The sequence below is a fragment of the Pteropus vampyrus genome, unplaced genomic scaffold (assembly GCF_000151845.1).
Source record: "Pteropus vampyrus isolate Shadow unplaced genomic scaffold, Pvam_2.0 Scaffold271, whole genome shotgun sequence".
In the NCBI taxonomy this organism is placed as follows: Eukaryota; Metazoa; Chordata; class Mammalia; order Chiroptera; family Pteropodidae; genus Pteropus; species Pteropus vampyrus.
Genome location: NW_011889052.1, coordinates 262,560 through 286,418, shown reverse-complemented (window position 1 = coordinate 286,418; position 23,859 = coordinate 262,560). Strand labels below are relative to the sequence as shown.

General features: G+C 35.0%; 1 protein-coding gene and 1 pseudogene across 2 annotated transcripts in view; one reads left to right on the top strand and one right to left on the bottom strand.

Annotated features, from left to right (window-relative positions):
- Positions 1-23,859, top strand: part of SETD2 (SET domain containing 2) — a 77,756-nt gene that overhangs the window by 37,176 nt on the left and 16,721 nt on the right. For both annotated transcript variants that reach the window (XR_002776296.1, XM_011375323.2), the window contains exons 12-16: positions 6,559-6,607; positions 9,271-9,454; positions 13,166-13,835; positions 17,010-17,144; positions 19,151-19,290. Coding sequence is in view for 1 of the 2 variants with exons in the window: in XM_011375323.2 (XP_011373625.2) it covers positions 6,559-6,607; positions 9,271-9,454; positions 13,166-13,835; positions 17,010-17,144; positions 19,151-19,290 (1,178 nt within the window). In the remaining variant the exon portion in view is untranslated. The remainder of the gene's footprint in view (positions 1-6,558; positions 6,608-9,270; positions 9,455-13,165; positions 13,836-17,009; positions 17,145-19,150; positions 19,291-23,859) is intronic.
- On the bottom strand, positions 21,178-21,296 carry LOC111729614 (annotated as a pseudogene).

The following is a 23,859-nucleotide window of genomic DNA, read 5'->3' as shown; positions in this document are numbered from 1 at the left end:
TGGGCATAGATGACCTTAAACTGGTTGAGGAAGTTCCCGTCTATTCCTGGTTTGTTGAGTGTTTTTATCATTAAGGTATGTTAGATTTTGCCAGATAACTTTTTCTGCATCAATTGAGGTGACCATTATACACATGTAGTTTAAATATATCTAAATGGTACTATGTTATCTCATTGCTTTTTTAAAAATTAGCACTATGTTTTTAAGATTAATCCATGTTGCTTTGTATTTTTTCTCATCCTTTGCTGCTAACTGCTGCTGCATTTTTTTCCCTGATGTGCACCTACAGTATTTTATTCATCCTTCCTCTGGTGATGGACGCCTAGGTTGCCTTCAACCCTGTTCCACCACAGACATTGTGGTGATGAACACATATCCCTATATGAGCCGATAGGAGCTTTTGCGGGGCATAAAAACCCTGTTGCAGACTTGCTAGGTTATAGTCTTTTTGTTTCCTTTTAGGCACTCTTAGCCTTTTTATTCAGAAGTTTTTTATATTTCTTTAGTTCTGTAAAACTCATCTTCATTATTTCTTAAAATAGTTCCTGCTCTCCTAGGACTTCTTTACTTAAATTTGGTACTTGAACTCTAGTCTCTATATCTTATAGCTTTGCTTTCATAGTTTCTATCTTTTTGTTCCCTCCTGCTCTCCTGCTGTGAAAGTGTGACCTTGCTTACAGTCTTTTTATTGTTCTTAGTGTTGCTGTCATTTAGGAAAATAGTAAAAAAAAAAAAAAAAAAGATTTGGTTGGCACATTCCCATTTTGATCAGTACTTGCTAACAAGGAAAAACCAAATACTCTAATCTTAGTTTTAAAAAGTAAAACTTAGTTTTATCCTGTTATTAAAGGATAATTTGATCGCTATAATAAAAAGTAAAAAATTATACTCATTGTAAATTATTTTGTTCTCAAAGTCTTATTTAGCTCAAGAACAGTCGATATCAGTGTTTAAATTTTTATCCTTTGGGATATGCTAAAAGTGTGCTGAAATGCTTTGCCAACAAACTTCAAATGAGTACTTTTGAGACTGTGGAAGAAAACATTCCAATGTAAGCCCGCTTAATGACCTAGCAGTAGTAATTGACTTATTCATGTGTTGTTATTATTCTTGTTTTTTGACCAAAAATGGGTATTATAAAAATATATGTAATTAAAAGTAAACTTTTTAAAATAGGAGAATCTGTTTACTCCAAATCTATTTACTGTAACTTTAAACATAATCTAACTGCTTTAGGGAATTATGATTCATATACAGTAAAGAAAAAGCATCAAAATCATAGCTGTAAGACATTTCTTGGGCTAAAATGGTATTTTGTTTTAATATCTACATTCTTTTGGCCAGCTTTATTGTGTTACAATTGACAGATAACACTGTGTAAGTTTAAGGTGTGCAGCATGTTGATTTGATAGCCTTATATATTACAAACTGGTCACTACCATAGCATTAACTAATACCTGCATCACGTCCTACAATTACCTTTTCTTTTTTGTGGGGAGAACATTTAAGATCTCTCTTGGCAGCTTTCAAGTATATAATACAGTATTATCAATCGTCATCACTGTTGTACATTAGATCCTCAGAATATTTATTTATTTATTTATTTTTATGGTGACTTTGGTTGACAAAATCTGATAAGTTTCAGCTGTACATTTTAACAGTAAGGCATATATATATTATACTGTGTGTTCACCTCCCATAGTTAGATTTCTTTCTGTCACCACATATTTGACCGCCTTTACCCCATCTCCTTCCCTCCTCCCCCCTTCCCCTCTGCCTTCTGGTAATCATTAGTCTGTAGTCCATGTCCATGAGACTCTGTTTGTTCTGTTCATTTGTTGCTTTTAGGTTTATAACCCCACATATAAAAATCATGTGATTTTCAACTTTTTCTCTCTGGCCTATTTCGCTTAGCATGATTATTCGAGGTCTATCCATGTTGTCGCAAATGGCAGTATTTCATCTCTTCTTATGGCTGAGTAATATTCCAGTGTATATATATACCACAGCTTCTTTAGCCAGTCATTTACTGTAGGACACTTCAGTTGCTTCTATGTCCTTAGATCTCCAGAGTTTATTCATCTTATAACTAGAAGTTTATTCTCTTTGACTGTCATCCCCGCTTTCGCCACTGCCCAGCCCCTGGGAGCCACCATTGTTAGAGTCCACATAGAAGTGGTATCATACAGTATTTCTCTTTCTTTGTTTGATTTATGTGAGTACTAAATGTGTGTGAATTAAATATTTTATTTTATTCTATGCACTGTTCTTCATGTTCCTTTTTTTGTTTGATGGTCTGTACACACAAAAATACTAAATCCGTGAAAAAAGATACTGTTTAAAAAAAAGACACCAAGATTCACTTAGCATAATATTCCCAGGCTCCATCCATGTTGTCACAAATGGCAAGATGTCCTTTCTCATGACTAAATATTTCATTGTATGTATGTATACCACATTTTCTTTCTCCATTCATCTGTTGACACTTAGTTTGTTCCCATATCTCGACTATTGTGAAAGTTTTCATTTTATTTTCTTTCAAATCAGCCTATTTTTCTCTAGGAACTTTCTCTCTTGGCAGTCTCCTATATTACCACAATGTAAGTTATCATTTTGTAAGATTTTATCAAAATGTGAATCTCTTGTCTTCGTCTATTTCCTGAATTTCAGATCTATATTTTCAGCTTTCTGTTGGCTCTCTTCTCTACTTGCCCTTCAGACTCAAGCTCATAACCTTTTTCTCTTATAAGCTGATTCTTCATCTTCTGATGTACATTTCTATTAGTAGCTTTATTATTTTCCCAGTAACCCATATTTAAAACATCCACTCCTTTTTTAATGTAAAAAAATTGTTATTGCTAAATATAGCAATCACTCTAAAAATACTTTTTCTAGACAACTAAACTATATAACCTTGAGATAGTTAACTTCTCTGAGCTTGTTTCATATGTAATGTACATATAGCGGTAATACCCCTTTTAGCAGTATAAAGTATGAGAATGCAGTTAAAGGGCATGGTACACAGTAAGAAGTGTCAGCCATGATTATTGTTAGTCTGTGATCCCTTGACGATAGGTGCTGTGTATCTCCAGTGCCCAAAATATGTGTTTTTAGCACATAGTTGTTATTCACATACTTGTTATATAAATGAGCAAACCTTATTTCCACAAATAACATCTTCACATAACATCTGTACACTTTTATAAAAGGGATGTTGGATGAATTGGTGTTGCATGAGCTTATCAGTGATTCAGTGTTTATTAAACAATCTGTGAAGATTGATTTTCGAGCTTTGACTGAAGAGGAATGATTGACCGTTCTAAGCATTGAAGAGTTTTAAATGTTGCGGAGAAAAACTTATTAGTCTGACCTTGGAAATACGTAATGTTTGTGGTTATGTGTGAGGCCTGTAAATAATGTTCTTACCAGTAATGAAAGAGAATGATGGTATAAGTTTAGTGATAGAAAACATGAGATACGCAATACTTTGAGTTTATTAACTTGGTCTATTCAACAAATAACTGAGTATTGATTATGTCCCCAGCACTGTTCTTGGTGCTAGCGATAGCAAAGAATAAGACAGTCTTGGCTATGAAGAATTATAGCTTGATTGTATACGAGTGTGTCTGTTAGTTGGGAGCTGCACCTAGACACCAAAGAAATAAAACAGGATGATGTGTAAAGAACATTAAGTGGAGTGGGGAACCAGATTCTTTTACGCCCCTCTGAGGGCAGGGTTAGTCCCAGAACCCATGTCTTCTGATTCACACAGTTCAGTGTTCTTTCATAATATGCCAGTGTCTTGAGTTGAATTTTTCACAAAGTAAAGTGATTTTACATAAAGGGTTAACATGAATGAAGCCAACTCAGATAAATATTTTTTGCAATGGATTCTATGGCTTGTGGGTATGACATTCCAAAAAGACTTCCATATCATGTAGACTAATACCGTTGCTGTTTATTCACAAGCCAGAATGATCCTAAGAAGTATTACAGTAATCTTCACATGGCTTCTTTCTTCTATTTTCAGTATTGTGGGATTTTGGGAAAATCTAGTTGCATTTTCAGGGCTTCAGGAATCAGAGTTTCTAGCTTACATTTTGTATGTACTTTTGACTGTATAAAGAGGAGGATCAAGTTAGTAACGCCAAGTGATTAGGTGTATGTTGATAGAACTTGCTCTCTGTAGTGTCAGGCACACACTAATAGTAGCCCTTGACCACAGTCAGAGATAATCCTTCATTTTGTGAACATCAGAATACATTTTCCACTTGTAGTTTGCCCTAGACTTTTGAATGGAATTAAGAATGTATCTTTGAGAAGCATATCCTCTGGTACTTAGCGACCACCACAGAATAGGTCCCCAACTTGAGAGTCTGTGTAATAAATTACTGTAAATGTTTGTAATGAAATCTTATGATGCCAAGACCTTATGCAAAAGAAACCACAAATAGGTTAAAATTATATAATCCTTAGTTGACACAGATATCCCTCGTCTGTTGTAATCATCCTTCATGAATAAACATGTTATCTAGGTTTACAGAGTACTAATGCTATAGTCATTTTCAAGCTTTTAAAAATTAGTGGTATATCTGCTTTCCCCTGTAGTGTGAGTAGGTGCTGACCAGTGGTTTTCTTTTTTCTAAGTTTGTAACCCTATTGAGAAGTGGACAGAGGAGTCAGACAGAGTTAAGACTGTCAGCTCTGTCCTTCTGGTCTTTATCCCTGACTCATTATTATAGCTAGACAACTCCAGGCATCTTGCAAAGGAGCAGATGGAATGTGTCCTCTCTCCAAGCAAAAGCAGCCCAAGAGAAGAGCCCATATGGCTCCGAGCTGAGGACAGGCATGTATAGGCATAGTTCTCTCTGATTCTCCCTTGTAAGGAGGAGTGAGTAAATGAGGACTATTAAGACAGTAACTTAGTGGTTCTCAGCCTTCTCTGGGCATCCAGAATCATCTAGGGAGCTTCTAAAAAATACAGATGGCTAGGACCCATGCTTATATTTGTAGAGTCAATAAAACTTTCCCAGAATGGTCTAATCGTGCAGCCAGAGAACCGCAGCTCTAGTGGAAGTCCTACATCAGAAAGAGAATCCCGGAGGGGATGGACAATGCCACTACATTTGTGCTTAAGTCCCCAAATGTCCTCCTTTCTAAATTAATGCTTTTAGCCATATCCTGTGTCATATAGTGTAGAAGATAAAAGTGTTCTGGAGTCAGACCATCTGATAGCATCACAACCTTGATCTGGTTGCTTCAGCTTTTTAAGTAAATTTTTCCACTTGTAAAATGGAGATAATAGTACTTACCTCTTCATAGGGTTTGTTTGAAGCTCAATAAGATAATGCATTTGAAATACTTAGCATGATACCTGGCACACAGGATAAATGCACATTTAATTATAACAATCATCATCTTTATTAGATAATTTATCAGCCTGCATGAAATAGTGAAGGATTTTTTTAAAATCTACATTTATATAGATTGCCCTGTATCTGTGTAGCCCACGTTGGTCATTACTAATGCAACTGAATATTACGTCTTGACCCATCCTCAGCTATGTGACATCTGGGTTATTTTTCATTTTTTACAAATATTGCTAAAACCAACAATCATATGGGAAGAGGAGTTCTTTGATTTTCTTGGAATATAATTCCCCCAAAAATGTGGTTACCAGGTAATATAGATATGGTCAATATTATGAGATTACTCTAAAGGGAGGGTATCATATGATGTACCATTGAGAATATATGGGTTTGCCATTTGCCCACTTACTGAGGAGGCTGAATAAGGAACTGTTATTTCCAAGAGCTACTTGATGGACTAGAACAGTGATGGATTGTCAGGGGACAGAACTGGTTCTAGACCTTAGATTCATACAGCAAGAAAAGATACCTTATGGCTTAAAAACACTTTACATTTCTCAAGAACAATTTTGGTATGGTATTAGATGCTATTTCAAGAGCGACAATAATCTGATGCTTATCTTTCCTTTTTAAAAAGAACAGTTTGAAAGTAGATACTACATTTGGCCATTAGCCAAGTTGGTTTTACATTTATAGAAAAATATGTTGGATAGCAGAAATTGTCTTTACACATGTAATTTTTTGAAGTGTTTTTATAAAGCTGAGTTACCACTAACCTTTTCTTCCCTTTAAGTAGGGGTGGTGAGTGAGATGTTAGAATTGTTCTTCTGAATAATCTCAGTAAAAGAACTATAAATGACTTAATTTTATATGCAGAAAGCGTACGGAAATTATCAAGAAGTGAGTGTATTCCTGCCAGAAATGCAATACCTCATTTACTTAGACTGATACCTGACTAATGAGATCATACAAGCCTGATATATGTTAAAATGTTTTTATTTGTGCTCTATGTTTTTACGAGACTAGGATCTATTCTTATTTAAAGCCAAACATAAGCCAAATTTTGGAAAAGAATTAAATACCAGCCTGTCTTTCCCATTCTTTGTTGCCATGTGAAATCAAGTAGCTTCAAAGTAATCGCCAATTCCACTCCACACTAACAATCGTTCTTTTGGTTTATTTTTTGCAGGAGGTATATCGAATTCCAAAGAAAAGTCAAACTGAAAAGGAGAATACAAGTAGGTATTCAGAGATACTCTGTGCATGTGGCTTTACAAATATTCTTTTGGAAATATACAGAGGTAACTGATAAGAACTTGAGCTATTTTGCTTTTGAAACCAGACCATATATAATTAGGTAAATGAAATATATAGTGTAAAGCTTTGGAAACTTGTATTTTATGATTTCTTGGTGAATTTTTGCCAAAAGAGACGTCGCTTTGTACTACTTTGTTGTTGTTTTTCTTGAAGTCATGGCCTTTAGTAGTTTTTCTTTCATTCATTTGTTCCTTTAGAGCAGACATTCTTAAACCTATACTCCTACAGATCTTTGTCTTTACTCATAGATATTTCTGTACAAAATTCTTTGTGTACATTCATATTTCTGGAGAAAATTCAGAACTTTTCATTAGATTCTCAGGGAGTCAGTGACCCTTCAAAAGATTAAGAATCATTATTACAGGACAGATAACAGGGAGGCCATGGTGGTCTGGTTTCTGGGCTTTACCATCTAGTTCTGTTTCCAACATACGTTAGAGATTTAAAGCAATGGGATCAATTACAGTGGCTGTCATTGGTCTCTTTAGGCCCTCCAGCACTGACCCCATATAAGAAAAGGAGCCAGTATGTCACATTTTTGATCTTTTTCTTTATTTTTGGCATGAAGAGCCTTTTATAATCTTAAGCCTTAAACTGGTTAAATAATCTTACTGGTTAAAGACATGCGAGATGTCCTTTGTATTATTGTTGTATCTTTGGATATTTTTAATTCTGCTGTTTTAGTCTCCTCATAGACAGATACCCTATTTAGGGCTGCAAAGAATTCTTCCCATAAGAAACAAGGCAGGATTAGGCAGTACTGGTTGACAAAACCAGTGGCAGCACTGTAGAGTTGATCATCAGAAGCTAGTTTTTCTGGGCCTGCTGAGTTGAAATCATTAGCTTGATAGTCAAAGCTTAAATACCTATGATATTTCCCCGCAACGTTTTGCAAATATCTAGTCTGGTGTGGTCCTCTGAGAGATGATACATGGCATCGTCTATAATAGACGACTATAATCTTTTCAGGAAGCAACCTTTGTGCACTAACTTTAGTCTCTCACTCACATATGGACCCCCTCATCAACCTCAGTCTCAGGCTTTTAGATTAAAGAAATGCGTATAATTCAAGCCTGCTTTCTATGCTACCCTTCAATGTCAAACAGTTAAAGCACATAGAGCTTTTTAAATTCACAAGGATTGTGAAATACTTTGGGAAATATGTAGTCTAGCTTTACCTTCATTTTATGAGAAAATCAGCCTGATAAATGGAATGACTTCTCTGTCTCACATACTCTAAGACTCAAAGTCAGAATATGCACTGTTGGTATGATTCCATTTCTTATTTTACCAGGATGTAGTGAAGAAATAGCCACATCATAAGGAAATTAACACTAGGGCAAGGAACCTGGTTTTGAAGGTGAAAATATAGTAGTCACGGGCAGATTCAGATGAAACTAAGTAATAGTACTTCACAGGAGGCTGTTGTACTAATACCTTGTGAGCTGGGACAGTTGTTTTAATTGCACAGCATTTTCTACCAGCGTATGGTGTAGATGAGTTCTGTTAGCTGTTCACGGACAAATGCTCATATATGGCTGTAGATTAGTAACTGTTTTGCAAATAAATGGAGTTTCTGGCAACTAAAAAGAGAACTGTGAGAATGGCATATGCAAACCTAACCCTGCTGCTAGGGAGAAAACAACTGATAGCATGTTTTCTGCATTAAGGGGAAAAAAACAGTTTATTGAGAATTTGCTTTGTGCTGCGAGAGATTTTATCAGAAATTCTGTCCTCCAGGAAGAGAGCAGTCTGGATTCATCAGATAGTGGTACTAACATACACAAAGCAACAGCTTATAATATCAGTCAATTTACATTGAAATGTTCAGTGGTGGGATTTAGACTTATTAGGGAGATAAGGAACTAGGAGGCATGATCAGTGAGAAGTAGTACTCAACGATAGCTTTTGGGAGCAGTGATAGTGGAATTGGGTGAGAATAAAGAAAGCAAGAACCATTTTAGGTAGAGACTGAGGGGAAAAGGTTAGTAGTACATCTTTCAATAGGAAGCCAGCATTCTTTTTTTGAAGATTTAGCTCTCTGGCTTTGATAACTTCCTCAATTATTACCTATTATCACCTGTGTTTGAAATATTTACCTTTTGAAATTATAGTTTATAAAAAGTTGTCTAATCCTTTTTTTTTTTTTTTTAAATTAAAGAGACTTTTCCTCTTGAGGTTTTTATGCTTAGCATTGCCAGGCTTTTCTTCTACAGATTGTAAATATACACAGTTAGAGGGGCAGTAGAAGGCTTTTTCATTTTGAACTGACAAGCAGACTGCTTTACTAAAGGTAACGGGAATATCTTGCATGCATATGTTCCACAGAACTTGTTTAAAATGTTGAAGGCTTGAACTGAGACTTTGGTGGGGAAAGGTAGAAAAGGGCATTCACGGAAGAGGCTTTCAGGAAGTAGCATGCACACACACACGAGACTTTGTGTCTCATCAGATTCAGGTTGGGTTATATGAGGGAGGAGTCTGTAAATCTGTTTGTTGAGTAGAAATTTTATTATACAGTTGATGTACTATCATGATGAGAAAAGTCTACCAAGTAAAGTTTTAAAAAAACCTTTTCCCTTAGTAACTGAACGAGGAAGGGATGCCACCGGTTTCAGAGATCAAACAGCTGCCCCAAAGACTCCTAACAGGTCAAGAGAGAGAGATCCTGACAAGCAAACTCAAAATAAAGAGAAAAAGAAACGAAGGGGCTCCCTCTCACCTCCTTCGTCTGCCTATGAGCGAGGAACAAAAAGGCCAGATGACAGGTAAGTGGCCTGTGTGAGTTTTTCTCTTTTCTGAACAATTCAAAAAGTGCCCAAGTCATATACTTTTCTGATTTTGGACAGAAGGGGCTTTTGGAATAAGTATATTCTCTTGATGAGTGAATATAAAACTTCACCGATAAATACTGAGATATCTCTTTTGACAGTAATAGTAGCTGTGAAGACTAATAAAAGGTTTTTGGTACTTGAATGGTTTTTACTTGATAACATTTCAGTACTATTTGAGGAGCCAAATACTTGTTCTTTAAAGGGGCATGGGCATTGGTGGGCGATAACTCTTCAAAGATGATGGTAATTCTTCCAAAGTCAGAATTTTGTTTTCTAGTGAATCTTGTACTGTATTAGTCAAAATGCTGATTGAGCCCTGTGTCATAGCTCTGTAACTGTCATGCTAGTAGAAAAAAGGGCTATATGCAGTTGTCAGAATTTTTAATTTTGGGCTATCTGGGTATGTAACAGTAATTCATCATAATTTTAATTTGCATTCTCCTGATTACTTAATAGATTGAACATCTTGTTATATATATATTGGCCATTTTGTTTCCTCTTCTGTGAAATGTCTTTATATGTGTTCATTTATTAAATGATTTGTCTTTTTGAGTTTTAGGAGTTTTTTTATATACATTCTAAATATAATTCTGTTTTACTAGTATTTTTTTCCAGTTTATAGCTTGTGTTTTGACTCTTTGTATTTTCTGATATACAGAATTTTTAAATTATGGTTTAATTGAATATATTATATCTATTATATGTTTTCTTTATGGTTAGTGCTTACTGTGTTTTAAGAATTTTTCCCTACCGTTGAGGTGATGATATTTGTTTAAAAAGAGATTAAAGTCCTTAATCCATTGGGAATTTCTGTATATGTCGTAAGGTAAGAATTTCTGTATATGTTGTTTTATAAGTGAATACCCAGTTGTCCCAGCGCCATCTACTTGAAAGGCCACCCTTTCTCTGCTGATCTGCAGTGCAGGCTCTCTCCAAGTTTTCATATAGAGGAGGTTCTGTTTCTGGGCTCATAATGACTGTAGCTTATATTAAGTCTTGATAGCAAGTAGGGCAAATCCCTACTTGCTCTTTTGGATGTCATATCTTTTCTCAGACTTGTTTCTCCTCAGAATCTGCTTGTCAGGTTTCTCCCATCTCCTCCACCCTCCCAAAGAGAGGCTTCAAAGATTTGACACCTTTACAGTTTTGAATATTTCTATTTCTGTATTCAAATTGAGTGTTTGAATATTCTCTGTCTAGTTACATCTTTAATATTTTTAATAAAGGTAAAGGTTTCCATGAATCTCTTTGTGTCATATGGTCTATTTCTAAGAACTTTGATTTTTTACATTTTCACTTTGTTGCTATGTTTAGATATGCAGTGACCTTTTCTTATTGATCTCATGTTTGGTGGCCATATAAAATTGTTATTAATTTCAAGAGTATAGGGTTTTTGCACTTTGTTGTCTTTGTCAACAGTCCATATCATATGAATTTTTGTTTTTCCTTTCTAATCCTTATGCTTGTTCTTGTTACAGCAACATCACCCATATGTTTTTTGTTTTTTTTATCTTAGTATTGATTTCTACTCATGTTTTTATTACCTTCCATTTTTTTAGGCTTATTGTATATATTTTTTAATTTCTTAATCGGAATAATTGAGAGTCTTAGCTTGTTAATTTTCAGCATTTTTCTCTTCTATAACAAGTGTTTATTTTAAGGGTTTAAATTTTCCCATAAGTAGTACCACTTGAACTACTCTTTTGGCAATGTAGTTTTATTCTCATCTAGTTCTAAATACCATTATGATTTGCAGTATCTTTAAATTTTTTTTGTTAAATTTTCAGTTTAATTGCCATTAATTGGTTTGTATCATGCCAGTTCTTAGAATTTTATTGAGACTTGCTTTATAGTCTCTTATTTGATATTAACAGAAGTATGCTGTCTTCCTGTTGGTAGGATTTAATTATGTCTTCCTTTTCCTTTCAACTACTCTATGTCTGACAAATAGCTCATAGCTGATTTTAAAAAAATGTTTCGTGGCAATTCTTTAATTAGTTGTTTCAATTTAATGAAATCTAACTCTAATCAATATCCTGAGCAAGGTAAATGATTTAGGATACTTTAGGATACTTTAAATCTGATCGCTTAGCCTTCCCAATTTATATACTAAAATTCCTTCTTGCCCCCCATCAGTTATCATTAATTTTTTATATGTACACAAACAGATTTAGTTTGTTTACATTTACCAGTTTCTCTGTTTTCTTTTTCTTGTCTCAAACCTTCCTTTAAAGGATTTCTTTTAGTGAATTTCTCTTCATAATATTTCAATCTGTGTCTAAAAAGTCTTTTTCATTTTTTTGTTTTTATTGTTTACCCTCCATTTTAAAAACCAACTTTATTTAATCAGCAGATATAAATTACAATAAAATTTACAATTTTAAGTGTATAATTCAATGAGTTTTGTCAAATACATGCAGTTATATAACCACCACCACAGTCATGATATTGGACACTTTTATCACCTCAGAAATTTTTCTTGTGCCCCTTTGTAGTCAGTTCCATTCTACTACTCCTAGTTCCTGGCAACCACTAATCTGCTTTCTAGCTTGTTGGTTCTCATATATATGGTGTATGGTATCACATATCGTATTTGAATCTATCTTCTTTCACTTAGCATATTGCATTTGAGAGTCATTTGTGTTATTATGTGTCTCAGTAGTTCTGTTTTATTGCTGAGTGGTAGTAGTCTATTGTATAGCCATACCATTGTTTATAAATTCCTTAGTCAGTAGACATTTGGATTGTTTCCTGATGGCTCTTGTGCATATTATAGCTATGTACAAGTCTTTTGTGAACATTGACTCTCATTTTTTTCAACACTTAACAGTTTTTTCTCAACACTTCGAAGCTGTTATTCTTCAGTCTTCTGGCCTCCCTTACTGTTCCTATGAAACTTGTTGGTCTAATTGTTGTTATTTAATCTGGTTTTCCTCTCAGCCTGCTTTTAAAATGTTCTCTTTGTATTTGGTATTCTGCATTATCACTACCCTGTGTTTATCTAAGGATTTATTTTTCTTTTATCTGGTTGACATTCATTGAGCTTTTTGAATTTGAAGATCATCTTCTAAGTTACTAATTCTCTTCAGATATGATCCTTGCTTAACCATACCATGAATCTTAGAGGCATTGAATTGAATTGAATGTTGGATTATTTCTTGGTTCATGACACGTACCATTTCTATGCATGGACCTCTCCTTCATATATTTATTATAATGTAATGAGCACTGGAGATCCGAGCACAAAAGTTAGGATCTTTTATGTGTGCGTGCTCATCCTTTGTTGATATTTGTTATAAATGTGTGTGGTCAGACATACATCAAATTCTGTAGCTTTTATTAGTGTATTTTGGTTTTTGTTTTAATTTCAGAATTTGTATTTATAGATTTGTCCCCAGCTATAAAGAAGAATCTATTTAGGATGCTGTATGTATCTTTAATTTGAAATTCTAGTATCTGAGGATAAAATTATTCTTTTCATCTGGGCATCTATATTTTCTTGGTATTCTCTCCTATCTGCAAGACTCCTTAAGTAATTATGAATGTGATTTTTAAACCAGTGCCACATTGGAGTTGCTTGGTAGTGCTTTGATTTTGTCTGTAATTTAGTGAAAAACTTTTTGTGGTGCTCTTTTTGTTTTCTAGATATGATACACCAACTTCTAAAAAGAAAGTTCGAATTAAAGACCGCAATAAACTTTCTACAGAGGAGCGTCGGAAGTTGTTTGAGCAAGAGGTGGCTCAGCGGGAGGCTCAGAAACAGCAACAGCAGATGCAGAACCTGGGAATGACATCTCCACTCCCCTATGACTCTCTTGGTTACAATGCCACTCATCACCCTTTTGCTGGCTACCCACCAGGCTATCCCATGCAGGCCTATGTGGATCCTAGCAACCCTAATGCTGGAAAGGTGCTCCTCCCCACACCCAACATGGACCCTGTGTGTTCTCCTGCCCCTTATGATCATTCTCAGACCTTGGTGGGACATTCTACAGAACCCCTTGCTGCCCCTCCACCTGTGCCAGTGGTGCCACATGTGACAGCCCCTGTGGAAGTTTCCAGTTCACAGTATGTGGCCCAAAGTGATGGAGTGGTACACCAAGACTCCAGCGTTGCTGTCTTGCCAGTGCCAGCCCCAGGCCCAGTCCAGGGACAGAATTATGGTGTTTGGGATTCTAACCAACAGTCTGTCAGTGTACAGCAACAGTACTCTCCTGCACAGTCTCAAGCGACCATATATTATCCAGGACAGACTTGTCAAACTGTCTATGGTGTGACATCACCCTATTCACAGACAACCCCACCAATTGTACAGGTAACTAATTTTGGAACCTCTCTTATCTCTTACAGTTTGTTTATGGTGTGTTAGATTCATGGAGGAATTCTTGCCATTGATGACTTTTATAGTTGATCAATACTAGTTATCTATTGTTGTATAACAAATTACTCTAAAACTTAGCAGCTTAAGACAACAAGTAATTATTATCTTATAGTTTCTGTGGGTCAGGAATTCAGAAGTAGCTCGGCTGGGTAGTTCTGGCTCAGTCTTTTCATGAAATTACAGTCAAGTTGTTAACCAAGCCTGTAGTCATCTGAATGCTGGACAGGGGTGGAAGATTCACTTTCTAGCTCACTCACATGATTGTTAACTGGCCTTGGTTCCTTACCACCACATGGGCCTCTCATTAGGGCTGCTTACAGCATGCCAGCCATCTTCCCTAATGCAAGTGATCAGAGAGAGAGAATGACTTCTGGATTATTCCTCTCCTTTTTGCTTATAGGCATTGACTTATACACAATTTATTCTTCTGTATCCCTGTGAAAGAGAATGCTTTGTCATGATCATTTAGGACATGGCTTGCCCCTTCTTCTTCTAGACCCAGCTTGTGTGTTGTTTTTTATACCCTACCTGTTTATCATCATAAAGTTTGCCAGAATGATTCTGATGCACTGAGCATAAGGATGTTGCTACGGTAGATAATAGTAATGTTAAATTTAAAAGCTAAGAGTATACTGATTTTATATTTCAAAATGTATTTTTGTGTTTTTTAATCAAGTTTTTTTCCCCTATAAAACAAAGGGATATATTTTAAGCTTTAAAAAGAAGAATGCATAAAGCATCATCCTTACCACATTCCTGTCTCTCTCCCTCTTTCCTCCATCCCTCTTCGTCATCCTTTAAATGTGAATTATGGATGGCAGAGACTCCCAGGGATATTTCCTGCACGCATTACTTAGTATTGATTAGTAATGTTTACTTATATTAGTATTTTTGTGATGAAGCTGTGTCAAAATTTTGTGTGAAAGGTCATGACAGTATCCTGCTTTAATTCCTAAAATCTTAACTGTATTAACTATTTTCATTTTTTATGATCTCTTTAACCATGATTTTACATATTTGGAGTCTTAAAAGACTCGAAGTTTTTTTCTCTTGTTTTTCTACTTAATGTGATTCCTAACCATTTTTCCAAATTATTCCATATTTTTAGGTGTGTGTATACACATACATGCATATACATGTACATTTTAATGGCTGTATAATATCCCATTTGCTTATAAGGTCACATTTAGTCTTTTTTTTCTGAGTCATTTAAATTGAAAGTACTTTTTCATAATTGTAAATAGCAACACACTGAACATTCTTATACCATTAGTTTTGTGTGTGGGTGGGTGTGTGTTTCTTTCATGTTTGGCTTTAAATGAATGTGGTAGTGCTAAAAAGGGCTAGTAAGAAAATGGTCACTATTGGTTGTCAGATATAATTTTACAGAATGGTTAGGGATCTTAAACAAATTTCTTAGGTCCTAATTTCTCCTGCTGTCTTCCCATATTTTTTATTGTACTAAACCATTATTTTTGAGTTTTTCCCTGAGAATGTATATCACAGATCAAAGAAAAATGATCTGTTTCTGTCCCATTCCTGTTTCTGAGGTATATTCTTAACCTAGGTGTTAGCACCTAAGCAACAGCAGTGGGAGATACGGATATTAAAGACTCCTCAGTAAAAAGCTCATTGGTCATATGGTTGTTCTTGTTTGTTTAACAGAATCTTTTTTCCATCTCAGTGAGCAAAAGACTTCTCTAGGGTTTAGTCATACATACAGCCTTCAGACTCAAGCATCACAATTTTACTCATTCCCAGTTTTCCAGTCTGTTCCTACCAAGAAGTCATTTATTGACTCCCTAACCCACTCTGTGTGTGCTAGAGTAGCAGATAAATGTACTAGGACGGTTCAGACTGTCCATCCCTTCTCTATGAGATTAGTTCAGCAGAGATGGGCTTTGGGTAATGAGAAGCATAGATCATGTCGTTAGTGTGTGTTTTGAGTCCTGATTCATCATTTACTATGTGTCCAGGAGACAGGCACTTACATTCTTCAGTTTTAGTTTTCTAACCAATGAAATGAAGAGAATGTCTCAGAGTAGTTGAGGTTTACATGAGATAATGGATATTAATAATGATAGATTCAAAGTACCATTTACTATAAAGGTTTAATTATAGTTATTACTCTGACAGTTACCATAATAATACTGAGAGTATTGACATTTGTGGGCTGTGAGATGCATCTGTCAAGGCCATCTGTCTGGTGTCTGGCTCAAAGATCTGACCTCCAGGAGGAAGCCTTGAGGTCTGTGTCATTCAAACCTAGTATCAACCATGTGAAGATGGGTTACTGAGCGTTTGTAGATATAACTTTGACAGTAAAGTATTATGTGATAGGATAGAAATTTGTGAGTATATATACAGATATAATATTTTTGACATTTGACGTAGATGTATTATGAGAAGGTGATCGTTTCTTTTTTTGTCACAACTGCTTATTAAACATAAAAGCTCAAATCATGAGGCCACATGATTTATAGTGGTCTTATATAATATTAATGAGTGGCTATACTAAGTTATACTGAATCACATCTCAAAAACTTGAGTGCTTGGACTAATTTTTCACAATATAAAGTGAAGTAACTCCTATATAAAGTAATAGTAATTTTTTTTCCCTTTAGAAGTGGGGTAGAACAATTATGTTTTCCCCTCTGTAACAGATTGGACCTTCTTAGATTTATCTTGTAATTCCCACTGCAAGTCACATTTTAAAGATATTTCTAGACTGTATTTATGTTTGAGAAGTTGGCTTTTGTATAATTTCGACTTGTTCTAACGGAAGAGCCAATTTCTTACAGATTTGATAGGCACATGCTATTTGGGTATACCTTACAAGTTATACATCTTTTGTATTATTTCAGTGGGACTGCAATCCAGTTTCCCTTTTTTATTGCTGCTACTGTTTTGGCATTGGTGTGTGATTTTCAACTGGTCTAGATAGATACTACAGAACCCTGAAAAATGTTCATTTTTCCTTTACTTTTTGACAGTTTGAATTTTAAACACTATACTTCCAAATGAAAGATTATGCCAACTTGGAAGTCAATTACTGCTTTATTAGAGCTACAAAATATAAATTATGAATTTCTTCATTTTATCTTTTAGAGTTATGCCCAGCCAAGTCTTCAGTACATCCAGGGACAACAGATTTTTACAGCTCACCCACAAGGAGTAGTGGTTCAGCCAGCCACAGCCGTGACTACAATAGTTGCACCAGGGCAGCCTCAGCCCTTACAGCCAGTAAGAAATATTTTGGTTGATAAAACTCTCATTGGCTGCCTACTTTATCTTTAACAGGTTTACTTTTTGCTGTTTTTGTTGTTGTTGTCGTTTGTTCTAAGTTTTTGTTTCTTTTAATTTTCGTAGTTACAATTTCAAGTGCCTATGTACCTTGAGGGAATGTTACTCATTTATTTTTGACAGTTTAAAAAGAATTCTGTGGAATTTAATAGCTATGTTAATTTATATATATTTTGCTCCTAGAATCCGTTTCATTTGTAATTTTAACTGACCTTGTATTTTTATACTTTGCTATGAATTTCTGAAGTAATAATTTTCTAGACTAGCTATCATTATTTCTGATATTGCATGATACTATACTAGACACCATAGATTAGGAGTATAGAATTGAATGCTATCCTTCACTATACATATTGTTACATGTATTGAGAGAAGCTCTTGTTATTCCTACCATATGTAGAAGGGCATGGTAAAATCTTGATGAAGTGTTTCGAGGTGAAATGGGAAATAGGCTGGTATTGGAAGCAGTTGAGAAACTAAACAGGAGATTAATACAATCAGAATAGCAATTTAGCATACTTACAATTCTGGAGAAGGCTCTTGCAGCAATTTGGTGAGTAAATGGTGGCTTCAGACAGGTAGGGCAGTTAGTGAAGATGGAGTGAAAGACTGCATGTGAAACAATCGAGAAGAAGACAGTGCGCACTGACAGCGGGTGTTATGAGTTGGGCCCCTTTAGGCATTTTGAATACAAACAGAAAATTCAGTTCCTATCCTTAAAGAAGCTAACATTCTAGTTAGAGTTTAGGATTACAATGAATGATACTTAAAATAGAGTTTAGTGTCATGAAAGGTACAGATGAAGAGTATGAGCAGGGAAAGAATCATTCTCAGGATGGGGGAGGATTAGTAATTCCATAAGTACTGAATATATTGGAATATTAAGTGACACCAAAGCTTGGAGGAAAGAGGTCACTTCACAGGCCAGATAGAGGACTTCGAGAATGGAGGAAGTAGAACATAAGCAAAGCCAAAAATAAACAAAAAGTCAGCTACGTGAAGTAGAGATTAAAGAGGCGGGAGTATGCACCAAACAGTGCTCTCAAAGACTCATGTTTGCTTAAAAGTAGACACATTTTATCTTAGGATCTCAGGTTCTTCTTTAACTGCTCAAGCAAAGGTAAAGCTGGAAAAATTATTCTTTATTAACTGGCTAACATAGGTGCTGTGACAAAATACCACAGACTGAGAGACTTAAACAACAGAGATTCATTTTCTCACAGCCCTGGGGCTGGGAGTCTAAGATCAAGGTGTGGGCAGGTTTGATGTCTCCTGAGGCCTCTCATCCAGCAGATGGCTGCCTTCTCACTGTCTGCATGTCTCTTCATCTTATGAGGATACCAGTCCTATTGGATTAAGGCCTCACCTTTATGACCTCATTTATCCATAATTACCTCTTTAAAAGCCCTGTCTCCAAATACAGTCACATTAGGGGTTAGGGTTTCATATGAATTTTAGGGAAATACAATTCAGTTCATAACTTATTATGAGGCTTTTGCGTTTTTCAAAATGTGCAGTTTTAAAAAATATAAATACAAGGTTTCAAACATACAGAATGGTATAGAAAATAATGTATAAATGTTAACATTCTGTCATATTGTTTTTCAGATTTTTTTTTTTTACAAAAGAGATACTATATCTAAAGCTCATGCAGTTAGTTAATATCCTGAAGTTGATATATGCCATTCAACATAATTTTTTTTTTTAAGTTGAAAAATACTCTTTATTTAGATAATGAGCTGCTGAATATTTTTTAACGTGATGTCTTAGATGGTGAACTGGGGCCAATTGTCAATTTTCTGATAGATCTTTAAAGCTCTTCATATACACTGTCTCTGATCATTTCCCAGGTTGTACCTTTGCTTTATATTAAGTAGACCATTTTTGTCCTTTTCAGCCAGGTGAAAAGAGATGTGATTGATCAAAAACTTATATGTTTCTTTTAGCCTGAATTGGTTGTGACAAATAATCTCCTGGATCTGCCACCCCCGTCTCCTCCAAAACCAAAAACCATTGTCTTACCTCCCAACTGGAAGACAGCCCGAGATCCAGAAGGGAAGATTTATTACTACCATGTGATCACAAGGTAAGAAAGGTTGTGTGGATATCCCCAAATCAGCTTTCAGTTGGTTAAAGAAGCTGCCACCATAAGGGAAATTTTATATAATAACTTGTCATTGACTGTTCACTGTGCTTGAGGGCTATTGAGTTTCCAGAATCACATTTTAAATGTTATGTCATATCTTAGACTTTAGTTCTTTTTAGGTGTGTATTGGTGTATTTTCAATCTGCAAGATTCTTTTGGAGAAAATTTAGGAGTTTTTAAAAAAATGGTAATGACTTCATCTAATACTGTGAATATCAGGAGTTATGGGCAAACGTTTTCTGTAAAAGGCCAGATAATAAGTATTTTTCACTTTGCTGGCCAAACAGTCTCTGTCACGACTACACAATTCTGCCATTGTTGTGTGAGCAGCTATAGCCCATACATAAATGAATAGGCATGTCTGTGCTCAAATAAAAATTTATTTATAAAAATTGGAAATGGGCCAGATTTGGTCCATGTGCCATAGTTTGATGGCTCCTGCTATTTGTAAGAATCTTAGTTTACATTTTTCTTAGAAATTAAAAAAATATATATCTTTTAGACAGCTTCATGTGAATATATGTGCTCTGTGTGTGTGTGTTTATACTCATCAGTATATAATCTTAAGTGAATTGTTTGGGTGCATGTTTTATAATCTTTATTTACCCATCTACCAGTTAATATAGAACTACATTATCTTCAATGCTTGCTTGTACTTTATTGTAGGGGTCAGCAAACCATGCCTATATGGACTACATGTTTTTTCAAATAAAGTTTTTTGGGAACACAGCCATACCCATTTATGTAGAGATTGCCTGTGGCTTATTTCACACTACAGTGGCAGAGTAGAATAGTTGTGACAGAGATCAAATGGCCCACAAGGCCAAAGATATTTACTTTCTGATCCTTTATAGAAAAAAGTTTGCCAACCCCTACTCTCTCATATGGCTATACCAGATTTATTTAACCCATCCTGATTGATGGATTTTCCCTATTTTATATGCAACTCTAACCCTGGTCATCCTTACAGACACTAATCTTATTACCTTCTTCAGGTGGATTCTTAGAAGTGGAATTGTTGGTGAAAAGAGATATACACTTTAAATTGATAAATATTGTCAGCTTGCCATTTAAAAAATTGTTCATACCAATTTGTTCTTTTTTTCTCTTTTTTAAAAAATAAATTTATTTATTTAAATTAGTTTCACGTATACAGTTCATTAATTAGACATCTATAATGTTCATAAAACAATCCCTCCAATTGCTCCCTCCCTCCCCTAGCCTTCCACTTAGCCGTCATATTAATGCTAACTGCATTCCCTGTGTCCAACTGTCAACTACTAATTTGTACTTCTTTAACCCTTTACCCCATTCTCCCAGCCTCGGAACCCCCCTCCCTTCTGTCCGTCGCCAAATTGTCCACTATATTTGTGAGTCTGTTTTTGATTAGTTTCTTCTTTTTGTTCCTTAGATACTGCATATAAGTGAAATCATATGATATCTATCTTTCTCTGTCTGACTTATTTCACTCAGCATAATCTCTAGGTCCATCGATGTCGTTGCAAATGGTAGGATTTCATTTTTTTTAATGGCTGAGTAATATTCCATTGTATATATGAACCATAATTTCTTTATCCAGTTGTCTGTTGATGGGCATTTAGGTTGCTTCCATATCTTGGCTATTGTAAATTGTGCTGCCATGAATATTGGCATGCATAGATCTTTATGAATTATTGTTTTGGTTTTCTTTGGATAAATTACCAGAAGTGCAATTGCTGGGTCAAAAGGTATATCCGTTTTTTATTTTATTTTTTTTAGGTGAGGCAACCCTTGGTTGACCTTATAGATTGCAAAGGGATCTTACAATCCCTTATTTTTTATTTTTTATGCCTACAGCACCTGGTCTTTCTAGGTGGTCTCCCATCCAAGTACTAACCAGGCCCGACCCTGCTTAGTTTCTGAGATCAGACGGGATCGGGCTTGTTCAGGGTGGCATGGCCATAGACTATTTTTAATTTTTTTAGGAACGTTTATACTGTTTTCCGTAGCAGCTGTACCAATTTGCAATCCTACCAGCTATGTGTGAGGGTTCCCTTTTCTCCACATCCTTGCCAACACTTGCTATTGTTTTGATTTATTGATGATAGTCATTATGACAGGTGTGAGGTGATATCTCATTATGATTTTAATTAGCATTTCTCTGATGATTAGCGACCTTGAACATCTTTTCATATGTCAGCCATCCGTACTTTCTCTTTGGAGAAGTATGTGTTCAGATCTTCTGCCCATTTTTTAATTGGATTGTTTGGTTTTTGTTGTTGGGTTGTTTAAGTTCTTTATAAATTTTGCATATTAACCCTTTATCAGATGTATCATTAGCAAATATCTTCTCCCACACAGTTGGTGGTCTTTTTATTTTGTTGGTGGTTTCCTTTGCTGTACAAAAGCTTTTTAGTTTGATGTAGTCCCATTTGTTTATTTTTTCTTTTATTTCCCTTGCCTGAGGAGATATAGCAGAAAAGAAATTCTTGTTAGTAATATCAGAGATATTACTGTCTTTGTTTTCTTCTAAAAGTTTTATGGTTTTGAGTCTTACATTTAAATCTTTAATCTATTTTGAGTTTATTCTTGTATATGGTGTAAGAAGATGGTACAGCTTTTTTTTTTCTTTTTTCTTTTGCATGTTATCTGTCCAATTTTCTCAACATCATTTACTGAAGAGACTGTCTTTACCCCATTGTATATTCTTACCTCCTTTGTCATATATTAAGTGAGTGTATAGGCGTGGATTTATTTCTGGGCTCTCTATTCTGTTCCATTGATCAATATATCTGTTTTTATGCCAGTACCATGCTGTTTTGATTACTGTAGCATTGCAGTATAGTTTGATATCAGGTAATGTGATACCTCCAAATTTGTTCTTCTTTCTCAAGATTGCCATGACTATTCAGGGTTTTTTATGGCTCCATATAAATTTCAGGATTATTTGTTCTAGCTCTCCAAAAAATGCCATTGGTATTTTGATAGGGATTACATTGATTCCATAGATTGCTTTGGGTAGTATTGCCATTTTAACAATGTTGATTCTTCCTACCCATGAACAGGATATATGCTTCCATTTATTTGTATCTTCTTTAATATCTTTTTTCAATGACTTATAATTTTCTGAGAACAAGTCTTCTACCTTCTTGGTTAATTTGATTCCCAGGTATTTTTTCGTTTTCGATGCAATTTTAAATGGGATTGTTTTCCTAATTTCTCTTTCTGAAAGTTCATCATTGACGTATAAAAATGCCACTGACTTCTGAATATTTATTTTGTAACCTCCTACTTTACTGAATTCATTGATTAGTTCTAACAGTTTTTTGGTGGAATCTTTAGGGTTCTTTCTATATATTATCATGTCATTGGCAAATGAGAGTTTCACTTCTTCCCTTCCAGTTCGGATGCCTTTTATTTCTCTTTCTCTTGTCTTATTGCTGTGGCTAAGAATTCCAATACAATGTTGAAGAGGAGTGGTGAAAGTGGCCATCCTTGTCTTGTTCCTGATCTTAAGGAAAATGCTTTTAGCCTTTCCTCATTGAGTATGATGTTAGCTGTAGGTTTGTCATATATGGCCTTTATTATGTTGAGGTATGTTCCCTCTATTCCCACTTTGCTGAGAGTTTTTATCATAAATGGATCCTGGATTTTGTCAAACGCTTTTTCTGCGTCTATTGATATGATCATATGGTTTTTATTTTTCGATTTGTTAATGTGATGTATCACATTAATTCATTTGCAGATATTGAACCAAACTTGCATCCCAGGAATAAATCCAACTTGATCATGGTGTATGATATTTTTAATATATTGCTGAATTCGGTTTGCTAATATTCTGTTGAGGATTTTTACACCAATGTTCATAAGAGATATCGGCCTATAGTTTTCTTTTTTTGTAATGTCTTTGCCTGATTTTGGAATCAAGGTAATGGTGGCCTCATAAAAAGAGTTAGGGAGCCTTCCCTCTTCTTGTATTTTTTGGAATAATTTGAGAATAGGTGATAATTCTTCTTTGAATGTTTGGTAAAATTCACCTATGAGGCCATCTGGTCCAGGACTTTTGTTTTTTGGGAGGTTTTTGATTACTGATTCTATTTCATGGGTGGTAATCAGTCGGTTAAGATTTTCTGTTTCTTCTTGACTCAGTCTTGGGAGATTGTATGTTTTTAGGAATGTGTCCATTTCTTTCAGATTGTCCAATTTGTTGGCGTATAATTACTCATAGTAATTTCTTATGATCCATTGTATTTCTGTGGAGTCTGTGGTTATTTCTCCTCTTTCATTTCTGATTTTATTTATTTGAGTTCTCTCTCTTTTTTCCTTGATGATTCTGGCTAAGGGTCTGTGAATTTTGTTTATCCTTTCAAAGAACCAGCTCTTGGTTTCATTAATCTATTGTATTGTTTTTCTAGACTCTATTTTCTTTATTTCCACTCTGATCTTTATTATTTCCTTTCTTCTATTCACTTTGGACTTTGTTTGCTGTTCTTTTTCTAGTTCTTTTGATTGTTTATTTGAGCTTTTTCT